This window comes from Thalassophryne amazonica, chromosome 15 (genome assembly GCF_902500255.1).
Source record: "Thalassophryne amazonica chromosome 15, fThaAma1.1, whole genome shotgun sequence".
Classification (NCBI taxonomy): Eukaryota; Metazoa; Chordata; class Actinopteri; order Batrachoidiformes; family Batrachoididae; genus Thalassophryne; species Thalassophryne amazonica.
In genome coordinates, this window is record NC_047117.1 from 65,339,007 (window position 1) to 65,365,347 (window position 26,341).

At 40.7% G+C, this 26,341-nt stretch overlaps 1 protein-coding gene and 2 long non-coding RNA genes across 3 annotated transcripts; 2 read left to right on the plus strand and 1 right to left on the minus strand.

Annotated features, from left to right (window-relative positions):
- The first annotated feature begins 950 nt into the window (after nucleotides 1-950).
- Nucleotides 951-14,478, plus strand: LOC117526956 (RNA-binding protein 42-like). The gene is given in 5 exon segments (XM_034189080.1): nucleotides 951-1,441; nucleotides 1,443-1,637; nucleotides 1,639-2,307; nucleotides 2,309-2,471; nucleotides 14,461-14,478. Coding segments are annotated over 4 exon segments (1,209 nt in total). The 5' UTR covers nucleotides 951-1,208; the 3' UTR covers nucleotides 2,421-2,471; nucleotides 14,461-14,478.
- On the minus strand, nucleotides 14,461-18,224 carry LOC117526960. The gene is made up of 3 exons (XR_004565397.1): nucleotides 17,909-18,224; nucleotides 17,759-17,765; nucleotides 14,461-14,472 (listed from the first exon to the last, which is right to left on the minus strand). It is a non-coding gene; the product is annotated as an uncharacterized LOC117526960 (long non-coding RNA).
- Nucleotides 17,370-23,152, plus strand: LOC117526959. Its single transcript, XR_004565396.1, has 3 exons — nucleotides 17,370-17,612; nucleotides 20,118-20,240; nucleotides 22,647-23,152. It is a non-coding gene; the product is annotated as an uncharacterized LOC117526959 (long non-coding RNA).
- The last annotated feature ends 3,189 nt before the right edge of the window (nucleotides 23,153-26,341 follow it).

A 26,341-nucleotide genomic window follows, 5' to 3' on the forward strand; every position in this document is an offset into this window, starting at 1 on the left:
GAATGTACCGACTGCTAAGAATGCTGTGCATGGGTGTTTGAATGCACCTCAAATTTGCGCAAATTTGGGTCTAATCCTCATTTGTGCGGCATCTGTGTGGCATTCGGTCTCATTCATGTTAAGTGTGATGGGGTATAAGCATTTTAAAGCACACATGCACCCCAACCACTCACTTATGGTGTCAGGTTGTTTCATAATTTTGACATCAAACCTATGCACCTATGCACATAATTTTAACAAACGCTAAGAGAATTCATCATGTTCACCATAGCAGTCGTATAAAGCATTGCAATCTGTAGAATATGTGTAGCAAGATGAAATCCGGATTGAAAAGACTTCATCTTGCTACATATGGACACATTTATTTATTGGTACATTTTCCCCAGAATGCATTGCATTGGAAGAGATGACCAGTGTTCATCTTTTGGCACGTGCGCATTGGTATGTTAATTGTATGCTAATCATTGAATGACGTAGTGGGTACTGACTTTCTGATTGGCTGAGAAATGTACATAATGCCAGAAGCATCCTATGAAAACAAATCTCAGCCAGCCTACTTCATACATTAGTGGTCAATCTAATAAATATAATGGCAGTTACTTTCACACACAATCTGTGTGAAAATTTATTTTATTTGCAGGTAGTTTCAAACTGGTAGCTTTATATTCAACGTGCTTTATGTACTTTTATTTGTAGTTTTGGTTTTAATTAACTTGTTTTCTGGTTAAGGTGAAGGTTTGCTTAATATTTTATTACAAACCTTAATATCAATTTTAAGACATTCTATAGTTGTTGTAAAGGTATGTTACATATATATTTCCCACACTTGTTTCAAGCACGTTATTTATTTATTCGAACACGCTCGTCACTGCTAGTTCCCTGTAAGACGCTCCCTTCCATTAGGTGGCGGTAACGTACATTTTCGTTGTTGCTAACCGCCACAATACAAGGAAGAAGAAGATGCAGACGCGCTATCCGTGCGGCGTCTAGTTATCACGGTAGCGGTTTTGGTTAATAATAACCTTGCTCTTACTTAATGCTGGCTTAGTCTTACTAATTGACAACTTGTGCGCTAAGTTTTCGTGGCGTATTAAACATTCGTGTAACTTTGCAGCGTTTATTAGGCCGCTAACTGCGTCCTTGCGTGTTAGCAAAGGCTACCTAGCATTAGCTGTTACCGAGAGACAACGTCCTGCAGTGTTCCGACCATGGCGCTGAAGTCAGGAGAAGACAGGCTGAAGGAGATGGAGGCTGAGATGGCTCTGTTTGAGCAGGAGGTTCTGGGCGGCCCGGTTCCTGTGTCAGGGAGCCCGGCTGTTGTAGAGGCGGTACCTGTGGCCGTGGCTGTTCAGGCGCTCCCGGTGGTTCGACCCATTATAGGAACCAACACCTACAGACAGGTGCAGCAAACTTTGGAAGCCAGAGCTGCCAGTTTTGTTGGACCCTCCTCCGCCTTTTGTTGGCCCAATTCGTCCTCCTCCTCCTCCAATGATGAGACCAGCCTTCGTCCCTCACATCCTGCAGAGACCTGGAGCTCAGAGGCTGCAAATGCTTCGGGGTCCTCCAAACCCGGGCCTGATGGTTCCTCCTATTCCCAGACCTCCTCCACCTCCTCCGATGATAATCTCGCCTTCACTTGCCCGCACCTCAGGTTGCTTGTCCACCCATGCAGCACATGGGCCCTGCACCCCAGGTTGGCGATATAGTCCCTATGGTCACGGCCCCACCAGCAAGACAGGGAGCCCCGCCTCCCATCAAGCCCACATCTTCCATAATCCAGGCAGCGCCGACTGTATACTCTGCTCCTCCCGTGCCTGTGGTACATAAGAGAAGTGACATCAGAGCACAGAGACAAGCCAGGATGGAGGAACTGGCCGCACGAGTCGCTGAGCAGCAAGCAGCAGTGATGCCAGCGGGGCTGCTGAACAAGGAGACTGAAGAGAGCAGCGCTGTTATTGGACCCAGCATGCCGGAGCCTGAGGTACCCCACCCCGAGCCTGTAGAAACTACGACAGAGGAGAAGAAGAAATCAAAGGTGGAAAAGGTGAAGAAGTGCATCCGCACTGCAGCAGGCACAAGTTGGGAGGACGCCAGTCTGCTGGAATGGGATTCAGATGATTTTCGCATATTCTGCGGCGATCTTGGTAACGAGGTCAACGATGACATACTGGCCAGAGCCTTTAGCCGGTACCCATCTTTCCTCAAAGCAAAAGTGGTGAGGGACAAACGTACAGGAAAGACCAAAGGCTACGGCTTTGTCAGCTTTAAGGATCCCAACGATTATGTCAGAGCAATGAGGGAGATGACGGAAGTACGTTGGCAGTCGACCCATCAAACTGAGAAAAAGCATGTGGAAGGACCGCAACATTGAGGTGGTGCGCAAGAAGCAGAAAGAGAAGAAAAAACTGGGCCTGAGATAACTGTCATCTACACGTGTGCAAGCTGTTATTCCTGGTGGATGCACAACGTGTGTTTGGAGATTTATTTGGATCTTTCTGTTTGAATGTGCTGAGAATTCTTCAAAGAATTTTCTCCCCTTCAAATAAAACTATTATTTCTTCTTTTTTTTTTTATTTAAACAAAAAGCTAATAAAAAAGTTGTCACATTGCCATGTGATTGGTTAATCTCTGACAGGTTCACAAGTCTGTGTTTACTCTGACAAAGTCAAAGAAAACCTGAGCATTAGAAAGTAAATCAGGGATTTTCTAAACCGGGAAATAGGCGCACTATGCCCCCTTGTTTTGGCTGTGCGCCCCCTTGCCAAAATGCCAATTAAAAAAAAAAAAAGCTTTATTCCCAGCATACAGCCTTCCCCTCGGAGATCGATTTTTTTCCGTGAATACATAATACTGATGCCAGGAAATAGCAAACCCCTTTGTGATAAACACTGTATTTTTCCAAAATAATAAAAATGTGGAAAAATGACTAAGAACGCATAAATGTCCTAAAGCACACAGCTCCTACACTGTTGTGCCAGTCCTTCAGGAAGCCTCCGAATGCTTATTTTGACCTCAAATTTTCAAAAGCTTTTTCCAAGAAAAACCCCTGTGAATAAACAGGACTGTTTTACCGTGTAACTTACATTAATGATGCAACAAGTGCTCCAAATTTACATGACCTGACTGACACACGGCTTTACAATGTCCACCAGAGATGTGATTTAATCCTGTTCTCACGCCACACCTCATAACTGTGTACATTTATACTGTGAGAGTACATAGCTTGTGTCTATCCATGTGCTCCATGAGATGTTCAGTCAGTTTATTTGTACTATGCTTTAGTTTTAACACCATAAAGAAGGCATTTCAAGCGGCTGTCACAATTTTGTGTGCCGTCCTAAAACATGCCAATTTATCTTCATAACCCTAATAATTATAATAAGCTCTGCTGTGGTGCTCGTGATGCTGACTTCACTATATGCAGTTGAAATGCCAGGTTTGAAAACATTTGGGTTTGCATCTTATCGCAAAGATGCAGCACTTTTGTCTTATTTGGCTTTAAAATTCACAGAAACTGATGGAATGCTGGACTGCTAATGGATAAACGGTGCAGAATGTCTTCAACAAAAAGCCTTTTAATGATCCATTTTTCATATGTTAGCAAATGAGAAACACATTAGGGCGCATAATGAATCCTTTATTGTTGGGAACATTTTGTAATAATGATTTATTACAATTATGTGGATTGCCATTTTATAACAATTAAGCAAGTAATTTCTATGCAGCATTTAAAATACCCTAATCTTTGCTGAAAGAAATGTTCTCTCTGTCCCAGATACCGATTGGGGAAATGGCCAGAGTTCAGGAGAAGGCCAGAGTGACTGCCGCCTTTTCTTATTTCAGCCCTTACCATGTAGAACTCTAGATTGTCCAGGTCAGTCCCAGTCCCACTGATCAGTTTTTTACTCTGTGGTCACATCTCATGAAGAGATGCTTTAAAACATAATCAGAAAAACTCTGTCTATCTTGTCTCTCATATCTCAGCATATCCACTAAAATCCCAAACTGCAATCTTTGGAGTTGGACATTTCCTTTGGTGATACCAGCACCTAGTCCCTCATCTTTCATCAAATTTTATGTTATACTCCCTATTATTGATGTCATGTTTCTTAATAACTTTAGTTATGCTTCTCTCTCCCTGGAGTTGTCATTCTGTGGAAAATTCCACAAACAGAAGGTCTTGATCTTTGCAGACAATGCGCTGTCAATAACAGCTGCTACAATTGCAGTTTTCCCCAGAATTGCTTTGTTATACAACATGTATGTTTACACTGGCTCAAAACAGAGTTAAATGGTAAAAACCTCATTTGATCTTTCCAGGTCACTCAATGTTAAAGGTCATGTGTTCAACAGAAATAGGATACAAGATCTAAGACATATTAGTGCTTAATAGTAACCACAAGTGTACCTTTAACCAGTTCCTCAAAATAGCTAGGCTAAATATACATTAAGCAGTGTGACAAATTCTGACCTTTGACCTTGAATTTTAACTGATTTCTCTATCAAAACATTCTGGCCTTGGCTGAACAATTGTTCCCCCAAGTTTGGTTTAAATTCACTCACTGCAAGAGATTTATGACTTAAAAAAAGAAAAAGCTAAAAATGAGTCCAATAAAGGACAAAGGTCAAGTACCAAAATCCAATATTATGACACAGCTGTAATAGGGAGCTGCGGACACTAGGGGGCAGTGTTGATTAGCAAAGAACCTGTGGAGCACGAAGACTTTTCTAAATTGCTAGTTTTAATTAAAACACACAGCACAATAGCAATGTAAAAATATGCTAAAAGAGGATTTATAAACGTTTTCCACTTGGGACACCGACTGGCTTACATTAGGCATTAGTCATCAAGCTAATAAATGTGATGTACAAGCGTAATAACACAATTACTTGCTTACACTGGAAACGTCTCTCTCTTTTATCTGCCCCAATTGCTCCCCACCCCCCTCTCTTTGTGTTGCTTTGAGTGTGTGTTTGTGTGTCTCACGTTCACAGTACACACACACAGAGCGAGAGAACTCCCTGCACTCTCTCAACATTATCTTTTCCGGAAATTGCTTCTCAAGCGCAGCCAGAGCCCCATTAGAAAAGAAGAACTCGACGCTGTAACCTTTTTAAAAAGCCATTAGTGTTGCACCTGCTTCTCTTTCTTTTCCTGTTTGTGTGTCCTATTTGTCTCTCGTGTTAACACACACACACACACTGGCTTCCTGATTGTTAGCTTCCTCTTTCCCAATCCCACAAATCCTGAGAAGTAGTAGACTCAGCCTTCCACTCCAATTAGCGGATGAGTCACTGACATTTAAAAGGTTCTGCTGCAGAGTGCCAAAAACAGTTGATTTCATCATTCATCTTTGCTATTCTGATGGGTTTTGACTGTTAAATCGTGAGTAGCTCTCAAAGCTAGGTATTAGTTAAACATCTCTTGTATAATGTATGTCAAGTCATCACGGCGCATCTCCTGAGGTTTATTCAGTCAGACTTCAGTGAGTGGGGGGAATCCTAAATTCATTCATTCATTTTCTGATGCTTATCCGGGTCTGGGTTGTGGTGGCAGCAAACCAAGCAGCTCATCCCACACTTCCCTATCCTTAGCCAAGTCCTGTAACTCTTCCTGTGGGATCCTGAGCTGTTCCCAAGCCATCTGGGAAATATAATCCCTCCTGGTCTGGGTGTTCCCCGGGGCCTCCTCTCAGTTGTACGTGCCTGAAAGACCTCCCTACAAAGGAAACCAGGGTGCATCCTCCTTTCGATGCGAAGAAGCAGTGGCTCCTCCAGGATAGTTGAGGTTCTAACCCTGTCCAGGGCCCGGTTTCATAAAGCAGTCTAATCTTGTTTAGTGGACTAAACTCACTAATAGTGCAGCAGATAACTGAAACAATCGTGCAAATGGTGATACAAGCACCAAGGTTGGCACAAATACTCCTTAGACATTACTCTTGAACAAACTGACTGGCCACTTGAATTTTCAGTAGGTGGCCAGGTAGGGGTCAATTGAAGAATTACACAGGGGTCAAAATTAAAAATGCTGAAATCATTTTGAAAACTACACCACGTTATTCGTGTGATCGTAAAGATTCCAAAAGGTATAGATTGGGCTATCTATGACTGAATGATTAGGAGTTATGGGGTAAAAACAGCAAAAATGGTGACAAAGGTCAGTTTCAGTTTGTACAGGGGTCAAAGTTAAAGTTGCTCCACTTTTGGTAAAAAATGATGCAAATTATTAGTTGAGGCAACAGGGTTTTAAAAAGGAATAGTTTGGACCATGTATCATGCTTAGTTCTCATGTTACAGGGTAACATATGTCACATGTCATAGAATCCAATGGATGTTGACCTTGTTTGACCTTTACTTTGGAGACCAAACATTCAGCACAATCAAAACTATTCCATTTATTAATCCTATTAGCTCAACCAATAATTTGTATCACTTTTTACCAAAATTACAGTAACTTTAACTTTTGATCCCTGTAGAAACTGACACTGACCTTTGTCACCATTTTTGCTGTTTTTACCTCATAACTTCTGATCATTCAGGCATAGATAGTCAAAACTATACCTTTTTGGAATCTTTACAATCAGACAAATAATGTGGTGTAGTTTTCAAAAGGATTTCAGCATTTTTAATTTCGGCCCCTGTGTAATTCTTCAATTGGACCCCTACTTGGCCCCTATTGAAATTCAAGGGCCAGTCGGTTTGTTCAAAAGAGTAATGTCTAAGGAGTATTTGTGCCAACTTTGGTGCTTGTATCACCATTTGCACAATTTTGGTATAAATATTTCTCTTAGCCGCTGCACTATAAGTCGACTCATCTTTTGGCATTAGTCGGTGCACAAAGTCGCTTAGTAGGTTAAAGTTTCGTGCTACCCGACTAAAGTTTTTAATCTGGTACAGACGAGGCTAATCTTATTTTAGATGACAAAATTTCAGTGTCATACCTCAAAAAAGGCAGTTGTCATGTACTACCACTTGATGGAGGAGGAAGGAAGGAAAGCCTTATGGTGGGAGCGGGTGTTCCGGGACTGGAATAATCCATTGGAGATGTTTATGGACGGCGAGATCGGGAGCACTTCTCCTCTGCTGCAGCAGACTCAGCCATGTTTGTAGCAGACAGACCAAACAAAACTGTCATGCGTTGGAGGTGTGGCTTGGCAGCGGCACCCCCAAGGCCACTATGACCATGAAATTCGTTAACTAGCATAAAATGCCTAATCTTCAAGTTTAGTCGTCGATGTGAAATGGAGATTAGACGGATAACGCTGGGTGACAAAGTCGACTAAGTAAGCTTAGTAGACTAAAAGAATAGACTGTTTTATGAAACTGGCCCATGGAGTGTGAGCCCAGATTCCCAACAGAAGAATTTCATTTCCAGGACTTGTATCCAGGACTTGTCTCACTGGTGTTTCTTGACTCTGTTTGTCTTATCAAGGTTTTAAGAATGTTTGGAGGCGAAAATACCCAACAATCTTATTGTTTCAGTCATTACCCAAAGTTCATGACCATAGGTAAGGATTTAAGAGCGTAAATCAACTGGTAAATTGAGAGCCGGATCAGCTCCTTTTTCACCATGACAGTGCAGCACAGCATCTGTAAAACATCAGACGCTGCTCTAATCCGTCCATCGATCTCACACTCTAACTTACCTCTACTCATGAACAAGACCCCGATACTTAAACTCCTCCACTTGGGGAAATAACTCTCCCATCATCCAGACTGGACAACATGAATCCATTCTGTTTGTATTTGCCAATATTTACTTTTTCCTTGTAAAACTTGTTGCTGTTTGTTTGTATTACTTTTTCTCCTGATACTTTGTGTCCTTACACCCCTTCTGACTTTGGGTAGTTTGGACAGTGGACATAAAGCAGCTGATTGGAGAGGTCAATGCAGTTCAGGCAGCCTATAGTGCATCCAGAAAGTATTCACAGCACTTCACTTTTTCCACATTTTATGTTACAGCCTTATTCCAAAATGTAGTAAATTCATTTTTTCTGTCAAAATTCTACTCACAACACCCCATAATGACAATATGAAAAGTTTTTTTTTATTTTTTGCAAATTTATTAAAAATAAAAACTAAGAAATCAGACATACATAAATATTCACAGCCTTTGCTCAGTACTTTGTTGATACACCTTTGGCAGCAATTACAGCAGAGGTCTCAAACTAATTCCAGAAAGGACGAAGAGGGTGCAGGTTTTCTTTGTGGGAATGCAGAAAAAGTGAAGCGTTGTGAATACGTTCTGGATGCACTTTACATTGACAACCCTACTCCCAATAGGTATTGATGCCACAACCAACATGTTTAATTTTGCTGTAATGAGTGATGCAAACTACTATATACATTGTAAGTGATACACAAATACAGTATATACAGTGGGAGGGCTAAGTCCAGTGTGCACTCAGTAAATAGACTTAACAAAAGTATTGCGCAGTTTGTTGACCTGGGATATACATCAGTAAATATATATCTTACAGTGCAGATTGTACAGTCTAACAGCAGCGGGAAGGAATGACCTATGATGCTTCTCCTTCAGACATTTTGGGTGAATCAGTCTGGTACAGGAGCTGTCCAGTGCTGCGATGGCTGAGACTGCTTCTGGAGCAGAGATGATTGCTTATTTACTATCCTCTTACCCACCACGTGCACTGGGTTCAGGAGGCATCCAAGAACTGAACTGGCCTTGCTGGTCAGTTTGTCCAGTTGCTTCCTGTCTGCTGTTGATATGCTGCTGACCCAGTTGGCCACTCCAAAGAAGATGGCTGATATTATGCAATATCAATTTTGAATGATCTTGTACAGTTGATTATAGTTTGGGTTTCGTGTTAAACATCTGCAAAGTCCCACAATTTTGTGTCTGCAGGTAGAAATCCTTGTACTTTAAGCGAAGTTGAAGAAAAGAACAGCTTCTTCTGGAATGCCCTGCTTGTTCTGTAAGCCACACCCAGTGAGCCAGTCTTTATTCTGAGCCACGCCCACACAGTCTGTGGGAGAACGGAGGGACCGCAGGCTTGAGCAAACAGGAACAACAACAGGACCTAATAAATGTGAATGACTGAATGAATTTATTCGGCCACACACACACACACACACACACACACTCTTAACAAAAAATCTCATAAAACAAAAAACTAATAAAAATTTCCCAATTTTGTGCGGCCGAAAGGGTGTAGGCAGAAGCAAAGCTTAGAAACACCCACCCCTTTTACCATCTACTTATATATATATATATATATACACACACTCATAAAAACAAATACCAAAAAAGAAAAAACAAGCACAGACAATATAGATTAATCAGTGAACTAAAATATCTCAACACAACAGAACAAACAAACAAAAAAAACCATCACCCCAGTGTCTGTGGTGATTTTTGCCACAAACATCTGTTTATCAGGCATCTGGAAAGTTCTGTTAGCTGGTGCCACATGTTGCAGCATCCACCACCGTGAGTCCTGTTTGGCAACCATGCAAGGAGAAAACTGGTCCCTCCCTACTTCTACCTGCCTGCCGCTGCCAGATGACATGTTGGCGTCCAGCAAGTAGCCACCTGCCTGCCGCTGCCAGGTGACATGTTGGCGTCCCCTTGGGCTTATTCCAGGGTCTCGGATCCTCAACACAAAGGCAACTGCACATTAGTTTTTGTACAGAGATTCATGACACATGGACAAAATGTTGTAGCTGACATTTCTAATGTTGCAAGTTCTACACCCCAACTTGGTCTTTCTAAGTAACTGTTCATGTGACATAAAGTGATTCCAGCTATACCCAAGGATCCTCTGCAGATTCAGTGCAGAATGTCCAGAAAGTATTCACAGCACTTCACTTTTTCCACATTTTGTTTTACAGCCTTATTCCAAAATTGAATGAATTCTTTTTCCCCTCATACTTCTACTCACACACCCCATAATGACAACATGAAAAAAGTTTTTTTTTTTATTTTTGCAAATTTATTAACAATAAAAACTAAGAAATCACATGTACATAAGCATTCACAGCCTTTGCTCAATACTTTGTTGATGCACCTTTGACAGGGATTACAACCTCAAGTCTTCTTGAATATGACACCACAAGCTTGGCGCACCTATCTTTGGCCAGTTTTGCCCATTCCTCTTTGCAGCACCTCTCAAGCTCCATCAATTTGGATGGGGAGCGTTAGTGTATAGCCATTTTCAGATCTCGTCAGAGGTGTTCAATTGGATTCAGGTCTGGGCTTCACTGTAGGGATGATGTCTGGTTTCCCTCAAACATGATGCCCTGCATTCATGCCAAAGAGTTCAATCTTTGTTTCATCAGACCAGAGAATGTAGTTTCTCATAATCTGAGAGTCCTTCAGGTGCCTTTTGGCAAACTCCAGGTGGGCTGCCATGTGCGTTTTAAGGAGTGGTTTCAGTCTGGCCACTCTACCATACAGGCCTGATTGGTGGATTGCTGCAGAGATGGTTGTCTTTCTGGAAGGTTATCCTCTCTCCACAGAGGAATGCTTGAGCTCTGACAGAGTGACCATCAGATTTTTGGTCACCTCCTCCCTGGCTAAGGCCCTTCTCCCTGATTGCTCAGATTGGCAGCCATCTCTAGGACGAGTCCTGGTAGATCTGAAATTCTTCCAGTTACAGATGATGGAGGCCACTGTGCTCATTGGGAAATTTTTTTCATGTTGTCATTATGGGGTATTGTGAGTAGAATTTTGACGAAAAAAAAAAGAATTTACTCCATTTTGGAATAAGGCTGCAACATAACAAAATGTGGGAAAAGTGAAGCGCTGTGAATACTTTTTGGATGCACCGCAAATGGTACTAAAGACATCCAGTCAATAAATACGGTTTGCTGGTTTTTCTCTAGGCATACTGGATCCTAACCACGCCCCCACTGGACATGTTGCAAGAGTGCTCAGACAGACTGACTGGGCATGCCTCACCGAAAACAAGTACACAGTCTGCACTAACCCGCGGCTCCTTGGGCAAACATTGATTGGCTTACCATTGACAAGTGATGGTTATACAGTTCTTGACCTTTTTGACCCCCAAATCAATAGGTTTCCTGGGGCCACCATACCTAACATGCATACGCATTATGGTGGCAATCAGGCAATTACAAATTAAATTATTGTGCTCACAATATTTTTACAAAGTACACCCAGTGACCTTGACCTTTTGATCCCAAAGTCAAGAGGCTTCTTGGCATCAAAATACAAAACAACACATGCCAGGTTTGCTGACAGTCGCAGTTAAAAATATGTGACGTATGTGTGTGCTCATATGACTTTTAGAAAGTATGCTCCAGTGACCTTGACCTTTGATCCCAAAATCAATAGCCTTCTTGGGGTCACTGTGTGTAATTCATGTATCAAGTTGGTGACAATCAGGATGGTATAACTGAAGTAATCTCACTCCCCTAAATATTGTCTACTGAGTGCTAGTACAGGCTAACAAGTTTGAGAATCCTCATTTTTGTAAAATAAAGTGTCATACTTATTGCTTATCACAAAAGAAGGTAAGGAAGCATGAATCCCTGTCACCAAAGAAGCAAAAATGTGAACAGAAACTAGTGATGGCATAATGCCATATGCAATCTCACCACTAGACGACACTAAATTATACACACTGTATCTTTAAGCAGACTGACTCGAGTGTCACACCATTGGTCACTCTTTGTGACTCTTAACAGTGGACCCAGCTCTGCTCTGTATAGTGAAAATATGAGTTTTGACAGGTATGTCCCACACAGCTGTGCAGGTCCAACCTGTGTTCACTAGGTACGTGTTGCACTTGCATCTCCTGCGAGAAAGGAAATCATCAGAACTCAGGCGTGACTCAGAGCTCGGATTATACACGCAAGTGGGCCAAAATCAAATTTGACTGTAAAGATCAGATCTTCGTCACACGAAGAGGGGTTAAAAAAAAGAGTCAGGTTCTCTTCAGCTGCTAATGTGAACGTGGCCTTTTGTGTCCTGTAATTGTGATTGATAGTCAAAGCCATTACGTAGAGACAGAAGTGATTTGTAAAATAAATTCATGTGCAGACAGCAGGTGTCTGCTTTGGCTCCCCTTTACAAGAACATCAATAACCAGAAGAGCACTGCTGCATTTAAACCAACACAAGCGCTTGACACATGGCGTTAACACCAGACACTGTCCACATGTGTATGAAAAGAAAGAAAAGTGGCTGTGTGAGCGCTGACAGATAAAAAGTGCGCTTTATCACATCCCAAAACAAAACCAGCAGCCTGTGGGTAATAAAAGGTTCTATCTGTCATAGTAAATTACAAATATTGGTCTTCGCCTTGCTGCAGTCTCCTGATATGCTCAACAGTCTGCTTCTGACAATTATGAAGCTATTAACACTGTGCGCGCGTGCATGTGTGTACACCAAAGAGAGCTGCTGCTTATTGGAGGAAATATTCTGTCAGTATTTATGGCCTTGACAGCCGCAGACTCTCTGGCTCTCGCAATATCAAATTTTCATGTTCGCTGCGCGTCCGGTTTCTGACATTTGTGAGCAAATTAAACATGGATGGAGAAGAAAGAGACGAGGAATAAAAAGAAATTACAGCACATAAGCAGTGTGGAACTAAAATGGACCTCACGCGTGCACAGGTTTGAGGGAGCTGCTCCTTCTGAAGGACCATGCCGTCAATCCTATTTAGCATGTCTGCTAAGGAAGGCCATCAGCCAGATCCAGAGGTCTCAGGAGACTGGATCAGGAATGCGAGTGCACACATGCATGCACACACACACACACATGCATAGAGGCAGAGGTCTCTGTGCTTGTATTGCATTGGTCGAACAACTGCAAAAAGCTAGATTCCTCTAGAATAGAGTTGCAGGCTTACAGTTTTTGTGAGGTTCATATTGTTCAATTTGGTAGTTAAACATGCTGATTTCTACAATTTATACTGTTACATATATGCTCCTTAATTCAGTGTGGTTTATTCCTATTCATTTGTCCATGCACATGCAAAATCGTAGATTACTTTGTCTTGTGTTTCATTGCATTGCAGTCTAACAAGTACAAAAAGCTACATTCATCTCAAACATTATGCAAACAGTTGGAGTCTTACAGTCAGTCTTTGAGATTCATAATACTTACTTTCATTGTCAAAGCTGCTGATTTCTACAATTTGTACATTACACGCATGCTTGTTAATTCATTTTGGTTATTGCTGTGATTGTGTTGATGCACATGCAAAATAACAGATTATTTTGGTGAGTGTCGCATTGCACTGCAGTCTCATAGCTACAACAAGCTAGATGCTACTTGTACATTCTTCAAACAGTTGCAGCCTTACAGTCGGGTTTATTCTGTTCAGTTTCATTGTCAAAGGTGCTGAATTCTGCAGTTTGTACTATTACATATATGCTCATTAATTAATTCTGGTTTACTCCTATTATTGTGTCGATGCATGTGCAAAATAGTAGATTATTTTGGCCAGTGTTGCATTGCATTGTAGTCTAATCACTGCACAAAGATAGATTCCTCTCAAACATTCTGCAAACATTCTTAATCTTTTTTTCCCCCTCCAGTTTCCCTGTCAAAGCTATTGATTTCTACTATTTATGCTCGTACATACATTGTGGTTTATTCCTGCCATTGTGTCCGTGCATGCACAAAATAGTAAGATTATTTTGGCTAGTGTTGCACTGGATTGCATTAAATGGGTTTGTCAGTCTTAGTTGCAAAATAGCTAAAACATTACAGTCGGTATAAACAGCTTTAATAATTAATGAGCACAAACAGTTTAAAAATTGAACACAGCAGACTTCACAAAGGTATGACAGGTTTAGGATTGTTATTGCACCTTTATTTCAGTGGAATGCATCGTTTTTATGTGTGCCTGAAGAAAATCTAAATATCATGAAGTTAATATAAATGCTGATGTCTTTATATAAAGGAGAACCATCAAGAGTAGACATTCTGTGACTTTACTGACACAGGCACAAGTCTCAAAACAGCCCCAAAGAGACAAATGTGCTGTCAGCTATTTACTCTCACCAGGGCTGTAGCCAGGAAGCTATTTTGGCAGGGGTGGGACCTGCCATCCACTAGCTGTCATCACTGTAGTGATGCAAAGAGTTTGTTTGAAGTACTGAATGAACTTCTGAAGCATCTGTTTCATTCACTGTCTTGAGCATTTTGAAAACTTAATCATTTCTACAAGAAACTCTTTCAGTGAGTGTGAGGTGCCCAAATTGAGCAATTGACTGATTTATGGTTTCACACATAAAAAAAAAAAAAAAAAGTTTTTAATGGTTTAATTTTGTGGGCGATGATTTCTTGTTAGGGCAGCACGGTGGCTTAGTGGTTAGCACTGTTGCCTCACAGCGAGAAGGTCGTGGGTTCAATTCCCGTGGCCTTTCTGTGTGGAGTTTGCATGTTCTGTTCTGTTGCATGTCATGTTCTGTTGCATGTTTGCATGTGGGTTAGGTGGATTGGACTCTTTAAAAAAATTGTCCGTAGGTGTGTGTGTGTCTGTGTTTGTTTGTCTATTTGTGGCCCTGCGACAGACTGGCGTCCTGTCCTGAGTGTATCCCACCTCGCGCTCTATGACTGCTGGGATAGGCTCCAGCCCCCCGCGACCCTTAATTGGACTAAGCGATAGAAGATGAATGAATGAATGATTTCTTGTTTTGAACATTTGGAAATTGAACTGTTTTCTGAAACAAATGATTAATTTACAGTTTCTTGTATTTTTTTTTAGCTTCACACCTATGACTGCCAGGACAGGCTCCAGCCCCCCGGGCCCGATCTTGGATAAGGAGTTGGAGATGAGTGTGTATTTTTAAAAAGGCAAACTTTTTATGCGAATATTTCATTTAGTGTTTCAAATACTTTGAAATAATTCTTTTCTGAAAGGTTGATTTTATTTATTGCTTTTTAGTGTTTCAGCTGTTTTGAAATAATCAATTATTTCTGAAGCAACAGTGTTTCCAAAGGTAAAAGGTTTTATGAAGCAATTTCATTTAATTTCAAGTATTTAAAAAAGAGAGAGCCATCTTTTGAAACCACTACAAACATATAAGTTTTAAAAATAAAAATGTTTGAAACAACCACGGGCAGCATGGTGGCTTCGTGGTTAGCACTGTTGTCTCCTGCCTGGTCTGTGTAGAGTTTGCATGTTCTCACTGTGTGTGCATGGGTTCCCTCTGGGTGCTCCGGCTTCCTCCCACTTCCAAATACAGGCAGATTAGGTAAATTGGTGACACTAAATTGACCGTAGGTGTGTGTTTGTCTGTCTCTATGTGGCCCTGTAATGAACTGGTGTCCTGTACAGGGTGATCCCTCCCTCTTGCCTGATGACTGTTGGGATAAGCTCCAATTCCATCCTCCAATTGGAATAAGTAGGTAGAAAATGGATGAATGAATGAAATAACTAATTTCTCAAGCATGGATTTCATTGTGTGTCAAGTGTTCTGGAGCAGTAAATCTGAAGTAATTACTTTTGAATACTTAAAAAATATAAAAATTACTTTTTGAACTAATTATTTTCAAATGTTGCAAAACATTGTCAAAGCAACTGCAAATGAAAATGATTAATTTGAAAGTGTTGTCAATTATCTTTTTTTTTTTTTTTTATAAAGCATGCACTTTATTTAGTGTTTCAAGCAGTCTCAGACATTTCTGAAACCTGCTGAAGTAACTGCTCAGTTTACTACTAAGCTGTTCAAAAAGTGAATCATTTTGTGTAAACAATGGTTTGTGTATTTTGAAATGGCATTGTTTTTAAGCATAACAAAGAACCATTTTCTAAAGCATGTTTCGTTTAATGATTGATATTTTCAAACAGTGAATATTTTAAAGTAATGGTTTCATACTCTGTTCTTGTCAGTTTAAAAGTTAAACCTTTCAGAATGCAATTATTGAAAATGATAAATCATTTTTGGCAACATGCTTTGAGTTAAAAGTGTTTTGTAAAGTAATTTTCAAAATGACTCATTTACTGTTTTGTTTCAAAAACTGAAATGTTTAGTGAGCATTTGGTTCTTTTAATTGTAAGCAATGAATCACTGTCTGAAATAATTGTTTCATTTAGTTGTAGCTTTTAAATAGAATAAAATGAAGTTTCAAAATATTACAAAAGTATGATTCTCCACAGTTACCACTGTAATTGTTTCCTACAATGAATCACCTTCTAAAGTCGTTTTATCTGTTTTGAAAGATGAACCATTTTGTGCATATTAAACTGATAAAAGTGACAATGACTGTTTCAAAGCATTTGATAATATAATTTTCTAAAGCTATTGTTTAATTTCCTGTTATGTATTGTTCTTTTGACACAATGAATCATTTTCTGGAGAAATTATTTGGGTTTCTGTTTTCATTGATGTTTTTCAATGTAGCACAGAAATGACTCAATGGCTGATGCAATTAGTTTGTTTTAATGTTTTGTCACAGTGACTCAAAAACCAAAGCAACTGTTTCAGTATGTCTAGCATTTTAAAAAAGGTAATTCTTGAAGCAATTCAACATATAGTATTAAAATGAAAATAATGAAATTGAATGTTTATAATTCTTATATGTTAATAACTGAAGTGGTTTCAGCCAGTGAATCACATTCTGAAATAATTATTCCAATTACTGTTTTGACACTTGAAAACTGAATCATTTTAAACCCATTTGTTTAATTTAGTTTCAAAACAATGAATCATGGACTCTATTTGAAACACTGAATTGCATACTGATTTTTTTTTTCCATTTACCATTTTGAATGTTTTGAAAACAGTAATATTGTAAAGCATCTGGTTCATGTTTTAAAACAAAACAATGAGTCACTGAATGAAGTGACTCATTGTTCATAGTGTTTCAAACATGGTGAAATAGCAATTCACTGTCTGAAGCAGTTGGTTTATTCAGTTTCTTGTATTTCCAAAAAACTGAACCATATTTTGAAGCAATTTATTGTTTGAAACAATCATTTTAATCTCCTTCATTTTTTCATGCTGTTTGAAAGTGAATTGCATTCTGAAATTATTGTTACATTTACTGTTTTGAAAACTGAATAATTTTGTGAAATTTCTTTTAGTTTCAAAACAATGAATCACTGACTAAAGCATTTGGTTTAGTGTTTCACACATTCTGAAACACTGTTTTTTGTTGTTTTTGTGTTTTGTTTTTTTGAAGCAACTGTTGATTCAAAGTTTCAGAAAGCCTCCTTTATACCATCAATAAATGTGCGGCATAATTGAGGAGGGGTTCAACCCTCAAATCTACCCACTATGACTCTCACGCAGGACCAATCAAAGATACATCACGGACCCTTGAAGGTACCCAAACCTCAGCTTGGGCATCACTGCACTACGTATGCATACTCCTCAGAGCTGAGAAGGAGGCTCAAACAAGGGAGAGAAGAGGAGCAGAGGAGGAGGAGAGGCTGCAGCTGAGTTGCTCGGGATGCTGCTGCGCTGGCTGCTGCAGAGGCTCCATCCCTCCACCGAGGAGGGGAGGAAGAGAGAGAGAGAGAGAGAGGGAGAGAAAACAAGGAGTGGTTCTGATGTGAGAAGCGCACAAGAGAGAAAGGAATAGTAGGGAGGGGGCGTTTTCCCGCACAGCCTCACACACACACACGGTGTGTGACACATGGAGCGGCTGACGTAAAGGTGGACATAGAGCAGGTGAGTTGAAGCGTTTTTTCATTAAACATCACGCATTTTGCGCACAGTTCGGAGCGGCGGCGCCACTCCGCGCTGATGTTTCAAAGATATTTCCGAAGACTTGTAGATCGGAAAAGCTCCGCGTGGCCGATCGTCGGCGCGCGCACGCGGGCGCTTTTGTCTCTCACGTTTTTGTTTTGTTTTTTTTTGTTTTTTTTTTACCTGATGAGAAATCACACCTGCGCGCGAGCTTGCGTCCGCGTGCCTTCCCGCGTTCTCCGCAGCCTCTTAAAGACAAAGATGCTTCAAACTGAAACCGTGCGCGTCACCACAAAGGGTTAAAGGCTCCATCCCCGCTGAACTGGGTTCTTGTCAGTGGGAGCGGATGCGGGCCTATTTACAAACAAAGAAAGCTTCATATCCACGCCTGTCACGTAGAGGACAGGTGCTGGCTGGGTTCTGGAGCTATCTGGGCTAGTAGGCCAACTGGATCACTGAGGGCAAGATTAAGAAAAGGCAAGAATCTTTGTTGAGTGAAAGTTTGCCCAAAAGGCAGAGATGGTATTTTGTGCACTCCATGTGGAACCTCCTGTCATTAGTGGGTCATTTTTATTATGATGATTATTATTTGGCCTTTGTATGGTGACTATTAGACTCCAGGCTGGAGCTAGAATGACTGGAAAGATTAGCAGTTGCAGGCATAAGCATAAACATCCTCATAACAGCGCCTTTAGTTCCAAACAATTAAGCAGTAATGTGCAGGCAGCAGCCCAGCGTCCGCTCACTCTTTCACTCATGGCATTTGGTGATTTTGTGTTCTCGCTGAAGTAGTAGGTACATTAAAGAATTGATAAGTCTGTTGTATCAGACGCAGACCGCTTTGCTCTCATTAGGCCCTCCAGCTGGAGCCAGCTCTCTTTCAATCAGGGCAATTCAGGAAATGGATGTTCCTCTGACTCCAAACCAGATGCCTTTTGCGGCGAATCAGTTTTTCTATTGACTATATGGAGATATTGTAGGAAATGAAGCTTTAATGATGAATATGGGGACTGCGGATGAGGCGAACAAAAGGGTTTGTACATTCAAGGCTAATGCAGCAGGCACAGCCACTAGCTGCAAAAGCGGCTCTATAGGGTGGGGCTTGATCGGGCTGGAGACCCCCCCCCCAGCAATTTCTGTAGCTTCACCAGAAAATTGACATTTTCTGCTTCACTTTCTTACCACTGCCACCTGTATTCTCTGACTGATCTGGTCTTAGCGCGCCCCCAGTTTCCATGGCACCCATGAAATATTGTTTATGTGTTCTGCAGCGTTTCACTATTGGACCCAGACCTTATTGAAATTGTGCTACTGTGAAAGACTTCTGGAAGTGCACAAAGCTGTATTGTGGATCAATATGTATTGTTCAAATTTCACATCTTTTATGCATTTCAGAGAAATTGAATCCCAACTCTTTAATACTTAATTGCATTTTGTTCATCTTATATCAGCACAAGTTGGGAAAGGATGGGAAAATTCATGCCAGTTTTCACACTGAGCATGGAATCACACTGAGATATCAAGAGTTGGGGACAGAGTGGGCGCCAAGTTGACCAGGACTTAAATCATGTCATCATCATGAGACGAGCGTAGGCAGGGTCAAGGTGGGTGGGAGTTCATGGAACTCCAGGAAAAAAAAAAATCCCAATTAATTTGCCTGCTCATGAGCTTGTCACAGAATGCGACCACCAACAAGAGCTGTTTGGATTAAATCAGCCGAGGGTATACCGAGTTATGAATCAGCCTGTTGTGGCCCGATGAGGTGCCAAATTCCACCACGTGTGAGAGAAACCATTTCAGACATAGTCATTTGCAAGGTTGCTATAGAGCTGAGACATCAACTTAGAGCCTCATTCCAAAGCTAGAATCGAGCAGTACCCTTCCAGAAATGGCGGTAAGTTTCATGTGCACAAAATCTTCACAGTTTGTTCCTCTTCCACTATTAGCAGAATATCTGCACTGTATTAGGATCAACTGAGCATGTTCATGCCGCTCACATAATACTAGATGTATTGTTTTAATTGCTTTGGTATGCTGGTATGAATAAAAACAGATCCAGTAAGTAGTCGAAACTGGTGAAACTGAGAAAAAGGCAGGATGAATAGCTCCACCAAAAGGAAAACAGCATCGAAGCTGTCTTGTTATTAGTGGTGCAGTTTTTTCTATTGTTCTGCCAGAAAATTTTCCAAATTAGCATTCTGTCCTGCCTGAACGATAATATTTTTTAAGCAATTGCTATTCTTCATTCAAAGATCCTCCAACTTACTTTAAAATCCATACTTATATTTTAATAATCATGCCCCCACCTAACCCCACTATGAAAATCCTCTGGAGCCGCCGCTGATTAGCTGTTGTAGCTTGTAGCTCTCAAAGCCCATCTGACATTCCGCTGACATGAATCGCAGAAACACCGGCCTCGCGTAAGAGGGCAGCAGCAGGGTGTATTTTTACACCAGATCTCTGACACCTACGTACATCTCTTCACAGCTCTCGGTGAGAACAGAAGACACGTCCACTTGAGTTGCCATCATCAGTGAGCCAGACATGGACAGCTGGGATGGAGGAAGAGGCAAAGAGGCATGATGGGGAGAGAGGACAAGAGGAGTATAGGTAATGAGGCAGACGAGTGTCAAGATCTTCAAGACCTGACGGCTCAACTAGTTCTGGCACTTCCTTGCAATGACAAGCCGGATAGGAAGTAGACTGAGTGAGGTCAGAAGTATGTCATCCGCAAATGGGATAATGTCAGATTTTATGGTGCGGCGCTTTGAAAGGCATACGGAGAATGAGGCATGGTTTATTCACACATCTGACCTGAGGATGACAAAGTATCGAAGAGAGCGGGGAAAAGGAGCGGTGGAGGTGCAGAGCAGGGAAGGTGACAGAGGGATCACTGTAATGAAACAGAAATGTTAAGAAAGAAAAGAACACCACCCAGAAACATTTCATACAGTCATGACAGAAACAAGGCTTTTTGATACTTTGAACCAAATAAATAAAATAGCTTCAACAAATGATTCACTAGTTTAAAAAAATTCTCAAGAACAATACGAAGCAATTCCTTCAGAATGATGCAGTTTTCAAATGCTGTCAAGAATAAGTGAATCAGTTACATCAAAAAATATTTCAGTGTTTCAAAATGTTCAAAACGCAAAAGAAGCAACTGCTTGAAACACTATGATGGCGATGTCAACTGGACAGTTTCGATTACTTGGTACAGATTTTTTTTTTTTACACATTCACTGTAATGTTCACTGAAATGTTAAAAAAGACTGTAAAACAACTGAATGAGAAAAATGATTGTTTGAAAATGCTTTAAAATTAAAATGAATCATCTTATTTTGGAAATTATTGTCCTTGCTGAAACAATTATGACCCAAATGTGCTCAAAACATTCATTTTAAAATGCTTTAAAAAGTTTCAGAAATAATTCACTGTTTTGAAAAGCACAAAACAGTGAGAGAAGCAACTGAAATGGAAACTTTAGAAAATGTTCAAAACATGAAATGAAGCAAATGCTTCAGAATATGATTCACTGTTTCTTAATAGAGGAGAAACATGACAGATGTTTGGATTTCTGTTTTCAGAAATTGATCCATTTTGAAAAATTAAAAAAAAGTTAATGATGGATTCAGAAAATTAAACGCTTGGTCAAAAGGCTTCAGAAATTAAATAAAACAAACAATTGCTTCAGAAAATAATTCACTAATTTTACAATGACCAGTTGTTTCAGGAAAAAAAAAAGATTTGCTGATTTGAAATACTCCAAAAGCTAAATCAAACAATTGCTTCAGAAACGTATTCTCTGTTCTGAAATTGTTGGCACATGAATTCAAAGTTAGCGCCAAAAGTGATTCAGTGCTTTGAAATGTTCAAAATACAAAAACAAATAAGTGTTTCATAACAGAATCAAACAGATTTGCTGTTTCAAAGTGGCCTGAACACTACAATGGCTGCATTTAGTCGATCGTGAGGATTCCTTTGTTCAGAAAATGATTCACATTTTCAAATGCAAAACACTAAATTGAGAAATTATGGCACAAATGATTCCATTCCAAAGTGCTTGAAATAATAAATAGACCAATTAATCCAGGAAATGAAGCATTTGGCCCAGTAATTCATGATTCAAGTTACAATCAAGTGAAATAACTAAACTGTATACTTGTGGCACCTAAAATAGCAAATTATTAATTTCCTAACACAATTGATCCAATAAAGGTTTCACAAACTTCAGCATGTGTAGTAGACAGTGCCCCCCAACACACACACACACACACACACACGCCATGAATGAAATAATTTCCAGATGTTTGGACAATTGTCACATTTGTAAACCAAGTTATGTGGAACTGTCCATGGTGCTGATTCATTTATATCCACTTTCTACATTGTCATTACCCCCCCCACACACACACACGCACGCACACCCTCTCCTCTTCAGCTATTGACTGACAGCTACTATGTCTCTAATTGCCAAGTGTAAATCAGGAAGAGTCGGAACTATTCTCCACGGGACGGCCGAAGGAAATAAAGGGAGCGTGGTTGGGAGGAGAGGGAGGGGGGCAATCTAGGTGCCATACAAGGGATTCTTCTATCAGGGAGTGCATGAGGAAAGGAGATGAGAACAAACAAAGGTAGGGAGAAGCAGACGGAGGGGAAATAGAAGGGAAAATGGAATGAAGCGAAGGGGGAGGTGAGGCTGAACATCTGCTTGGTAATCTGTCTCTCCCTACAGTGCAGCCTAACGCACACTGACACCTATTTGATAATTGGCGAGCCTGCCCGGTCCCTCGGCACTGCATGGGCTAAATGGTTGCTTGATACCGAGCAGAGTAAAATTACTATCTGTTGGCAAGTGTCACGTGTTTCAGGGTGCAGCTCAGGTGAGAATTCACACAGCAGGCGTTCTGTGTTCCTTCATCAGCTTATTATTATTGATTTACAGTGTGTTCCAATGTGACTCCAGTAAGCAAGGGGGAAAAATACTGCATGTTCTGTTCTGTTTTCTTATCCTAGGTGCTGTCCTTAAGGGGTTCACCTCCAGGAACCTCCTTGAAATCTTATTCAGACTGCAGGAGATAAAAGGATGTACACAAAAAAGGAGAATAATCCAGACCTGAGAGGAACGGAGGGGGGCCCTTTGCTCCGGTCTCGACCACGGGTATTCTTGGGTTGATAATACAGATGTGGATGTTATTGCTTGAGAATACGCGTAGTCGAGTGGAAGCTTAATCAACAGGAACCAAAAGCTATTCAGTTGCCAACAATGACAGAGACGAGACAGACACACAGGGAGGTGACAGACATGGGGTGATTTTTAATTCAGCACCCAGAGGTGACTTAGTAAAGGGTGTGTGTGGGGTTTTTTGTCCTCCACTTTTAAATTTAATGCTATCAGGTCTAGCCAGCTGTCTAAATCAGCTCCAGCCACTGAAAAGGTTTTATCGGTGCAGGTTTATTAATCATGTCACTCAGTAGTCAGGTTCACCTCCCGGCGGTGACGCCACCAAGTTAAAGTTCAAGAAGCTTAATGCAAAATGCTTCAAACTGGGGAGATAATTCCTGTCCATCTTGATTACATGCCCTCATCCACAACCTTATCGGCTGATAAGCGCCGTAACTATGGTGGCTGAGAGAGGCCACAACACTTGCAAATAAACACTAGCAAACACCCAGAATTAAACCACCTGGATCAATTCAGCAGGTAGTTGTATCAAAAAAAATCTTGCAAATTAAGAAAAGGCTTGCAAACAGAGATCACAAATATAACCTACAGCACATGCAACAATTTAATATGAGAATACATCTGCTGCAACTTGCACAACACACACAAAAGCACAGATGCTTTACAAGTAGCCACAACACAAAAGAAATACAAGCAACATAAAAAGAGGTTTATGCCCGGAGGACTGTAGTAGTTTCCCAACCGGTGGAGATTTGTGTGTTGTAGCCTCAGAAAGTAAAAAGATGGTTCTGATATGGATAATCACTGCATTGTACTACTGGGTTAGTCACACTGCAATACATTGTTAATACTGTATGCTCATAGTGTTGGAGCACCATTGCTCAGAAATGTCTCATACATGTAGCCATGTTCTTATCTCAACCTGGTCAGCAGGGCTGAGGAAGCTGTATTTACTTTATTGATGATTTTACTCTTGATAGCTATATTTTGGCATTTTATTTGTGACATATTGAACAGCAGAAGTTAATTAAAGTTCTTCGGGGGAAAAACCTTTTTGTGTTGCTCGGACCTCTGTTGTGTCGTAGATATTTGCACTGCAACGGGGTTACAAGTGCTGTAGGTTATGTTTGTCTTCTCTGGGTTTGAAAGTGCACTGTCAATTTGGAAGATATTATTTGATGAAAGTACCTATTGCAGAACTGATGCAGGTTTATATATATATTTCTGTATTGTGTTTTCTGTATTTGCTTGTTTTCATTTGGAAGCGTTATGGCCCTGCTCGCCCAAAATACCTTTTTCCCTTACTTTGTGGTGATACATCAACTGAAAAGAAAGAATAATTAAAAAAAAATGTGTTCAGTGGAATGACATGCATATTTGCAGAACTACTTCACCCCTATTTTTTATCACTCTAAAACAACAACAAAAATGAGTTTAGGGACCATACACATTAGGACAATTAAAGGTCTGCACCAATATGAAGTGTTCACATATTCTATGTGTAGACTGTATATATAACGGAGAAACTCATAGGTTTTCTGTACAGTGGGTTTGAAGTAAGCGGCAACACTCAAAGTCACATTCTGACCCCCAACCACGAAGTGCAGTTCCTTCGACTTGATTCTGGCACCAAAACAGAGCACATTCCCATAGATAGGCATTTTAAAATGTCGAGCTTTAGAGCAGAAATAAACATGTTTACAGCTTTGTACAAAAATGCTTTTGGTCTCTATAGGTAGTTTCCTCCTCCATGACAACTGTACAGGGGCTGAATTTATTTCTATCTTCTTAGGGCCTTGACAAACACCTTCAAAATTTGCCAGCATATGCTGACCGTATTAAAAATGCTGGCATACGCAGGCGTACTTCAAATGAACTATGCAGCTGTCACACCTTGACAATTTAGTTAGCGTATGCTGACAGTCCCGTTTCCACCGAGCGGTCTGGGTCGGTACTGCACGGTATGATACGTGTTAGAAGAGTTAAGTCTGGCTTGGTTTTCATTTTCACCGCTGGAAGAATCCTGTTGTTTGGCAGGTGGAACACTGAAATATTGATGAGTACGTCATTGAGTGCTCGTATGCTGTTGCGCGGCCTCCACTCAAAGGTAAAATCAAGTAATTTGACAATATATTATTTAATTTTTGTCTTGGTGGATCATGGGATTTATTTTCATCGCGTGCAAAATGTTGAAGAACTGACTGACGCCCGTGTTAAACACTGATGTGAATGAATGAGGCGCTGTGACTCTTTCAACTTTTAAAATAAGTTAACTGTCTTGTGGCACAAAGCGCCGGCATTCTTTGGTTAAGGCTGAGAAATGCACTGGGAGCAGACAAATCAAAGAGGGACTTCTTTAAAAATGCTACGTTTCTTTAGCCAGAACAAGAAATTAAAGTATTTTCAGACATCGTTTTCCAAAATCATGACGCTTTATGTGGATAAGTTTCCTGTCAGGCTGTGATGATGAATGTGACTGAAACAACACAACAGGTAAGATAAGACTTTATATTCACTCTGCGTGTCAATGGTTTTAATATTTGAAACAGTCTGTTTGCATAAGGACTGCAGCTTTCAGTTGTTCAGCCAATCAATGGACATATTTTGACTTATGAGTAACTTACAAGAAAGGTCTGTCAGCAATCGCAACTTATGTCCCGCATATGTGGGATGTATGAGACATACGCTGGCATACTTCGAAAATACTATACGTGCCCAAAATATTTTGATGTACTCCCTGTATTAAGACGTGCTCTTAACTTATAAAAACACGTACCCGTAACTTATTAGATGTACCCACATATGTCAGCGTTTTTAATACGGTCGGCATACGCTGGCTAAATCATCGAGGTGTTGCAGGGGTGTTAGTTTAAGAAATTTTAATGTGTGCATGGTTGTTTTGAGTGACAGGGGATGTGTCCATCGACTCCTCCCCTCATAGTGTCTTTCTGGAATGGAGCTACTCGCTTTTGTGTCTTTTTGAAGTACTTTACTACAAACATCTGTAATAATATGGCTTGTTTAGTGCAACATCCTAACGGATCAACTAAGATGTCCCTGTTGCAATACTGACACCATCTTATTTAATATTGTATGCTAACGATGTTAGCACTTTTAGCAGCTGTCAGTAGGTACATTTAATGCATGATTACTGAGGAAATACACAGCGGATAACTTTTTCTGTCCACACCCAAGTAAAACATTATGAGAACCACCACACAGTCCCCAAAAATAGGAATTAATAAGCACCCAACCCCAGGTGAGCAGGAGGGGGGCGTGTTCAGGCTTTTTCTGTCACACACGGAGCCACCTACGCTCCACCCCTTTATGTATGAATGAGTTCACCATGAATCAGTGCGTGTGGGCCTCTCAATATGGCAATGACCAGAAAAGGGTGTCTTTTTGCTTTTCCGGGTTTCTATAGAAAACCAATGGATGACGTCACGCAGGCTCTGTCAAGTATATATACAGTTTGTGCTTTGAAGCTCAAAATGGGCAGCTAGAGCTCGCCATCTTAGCGATGCCT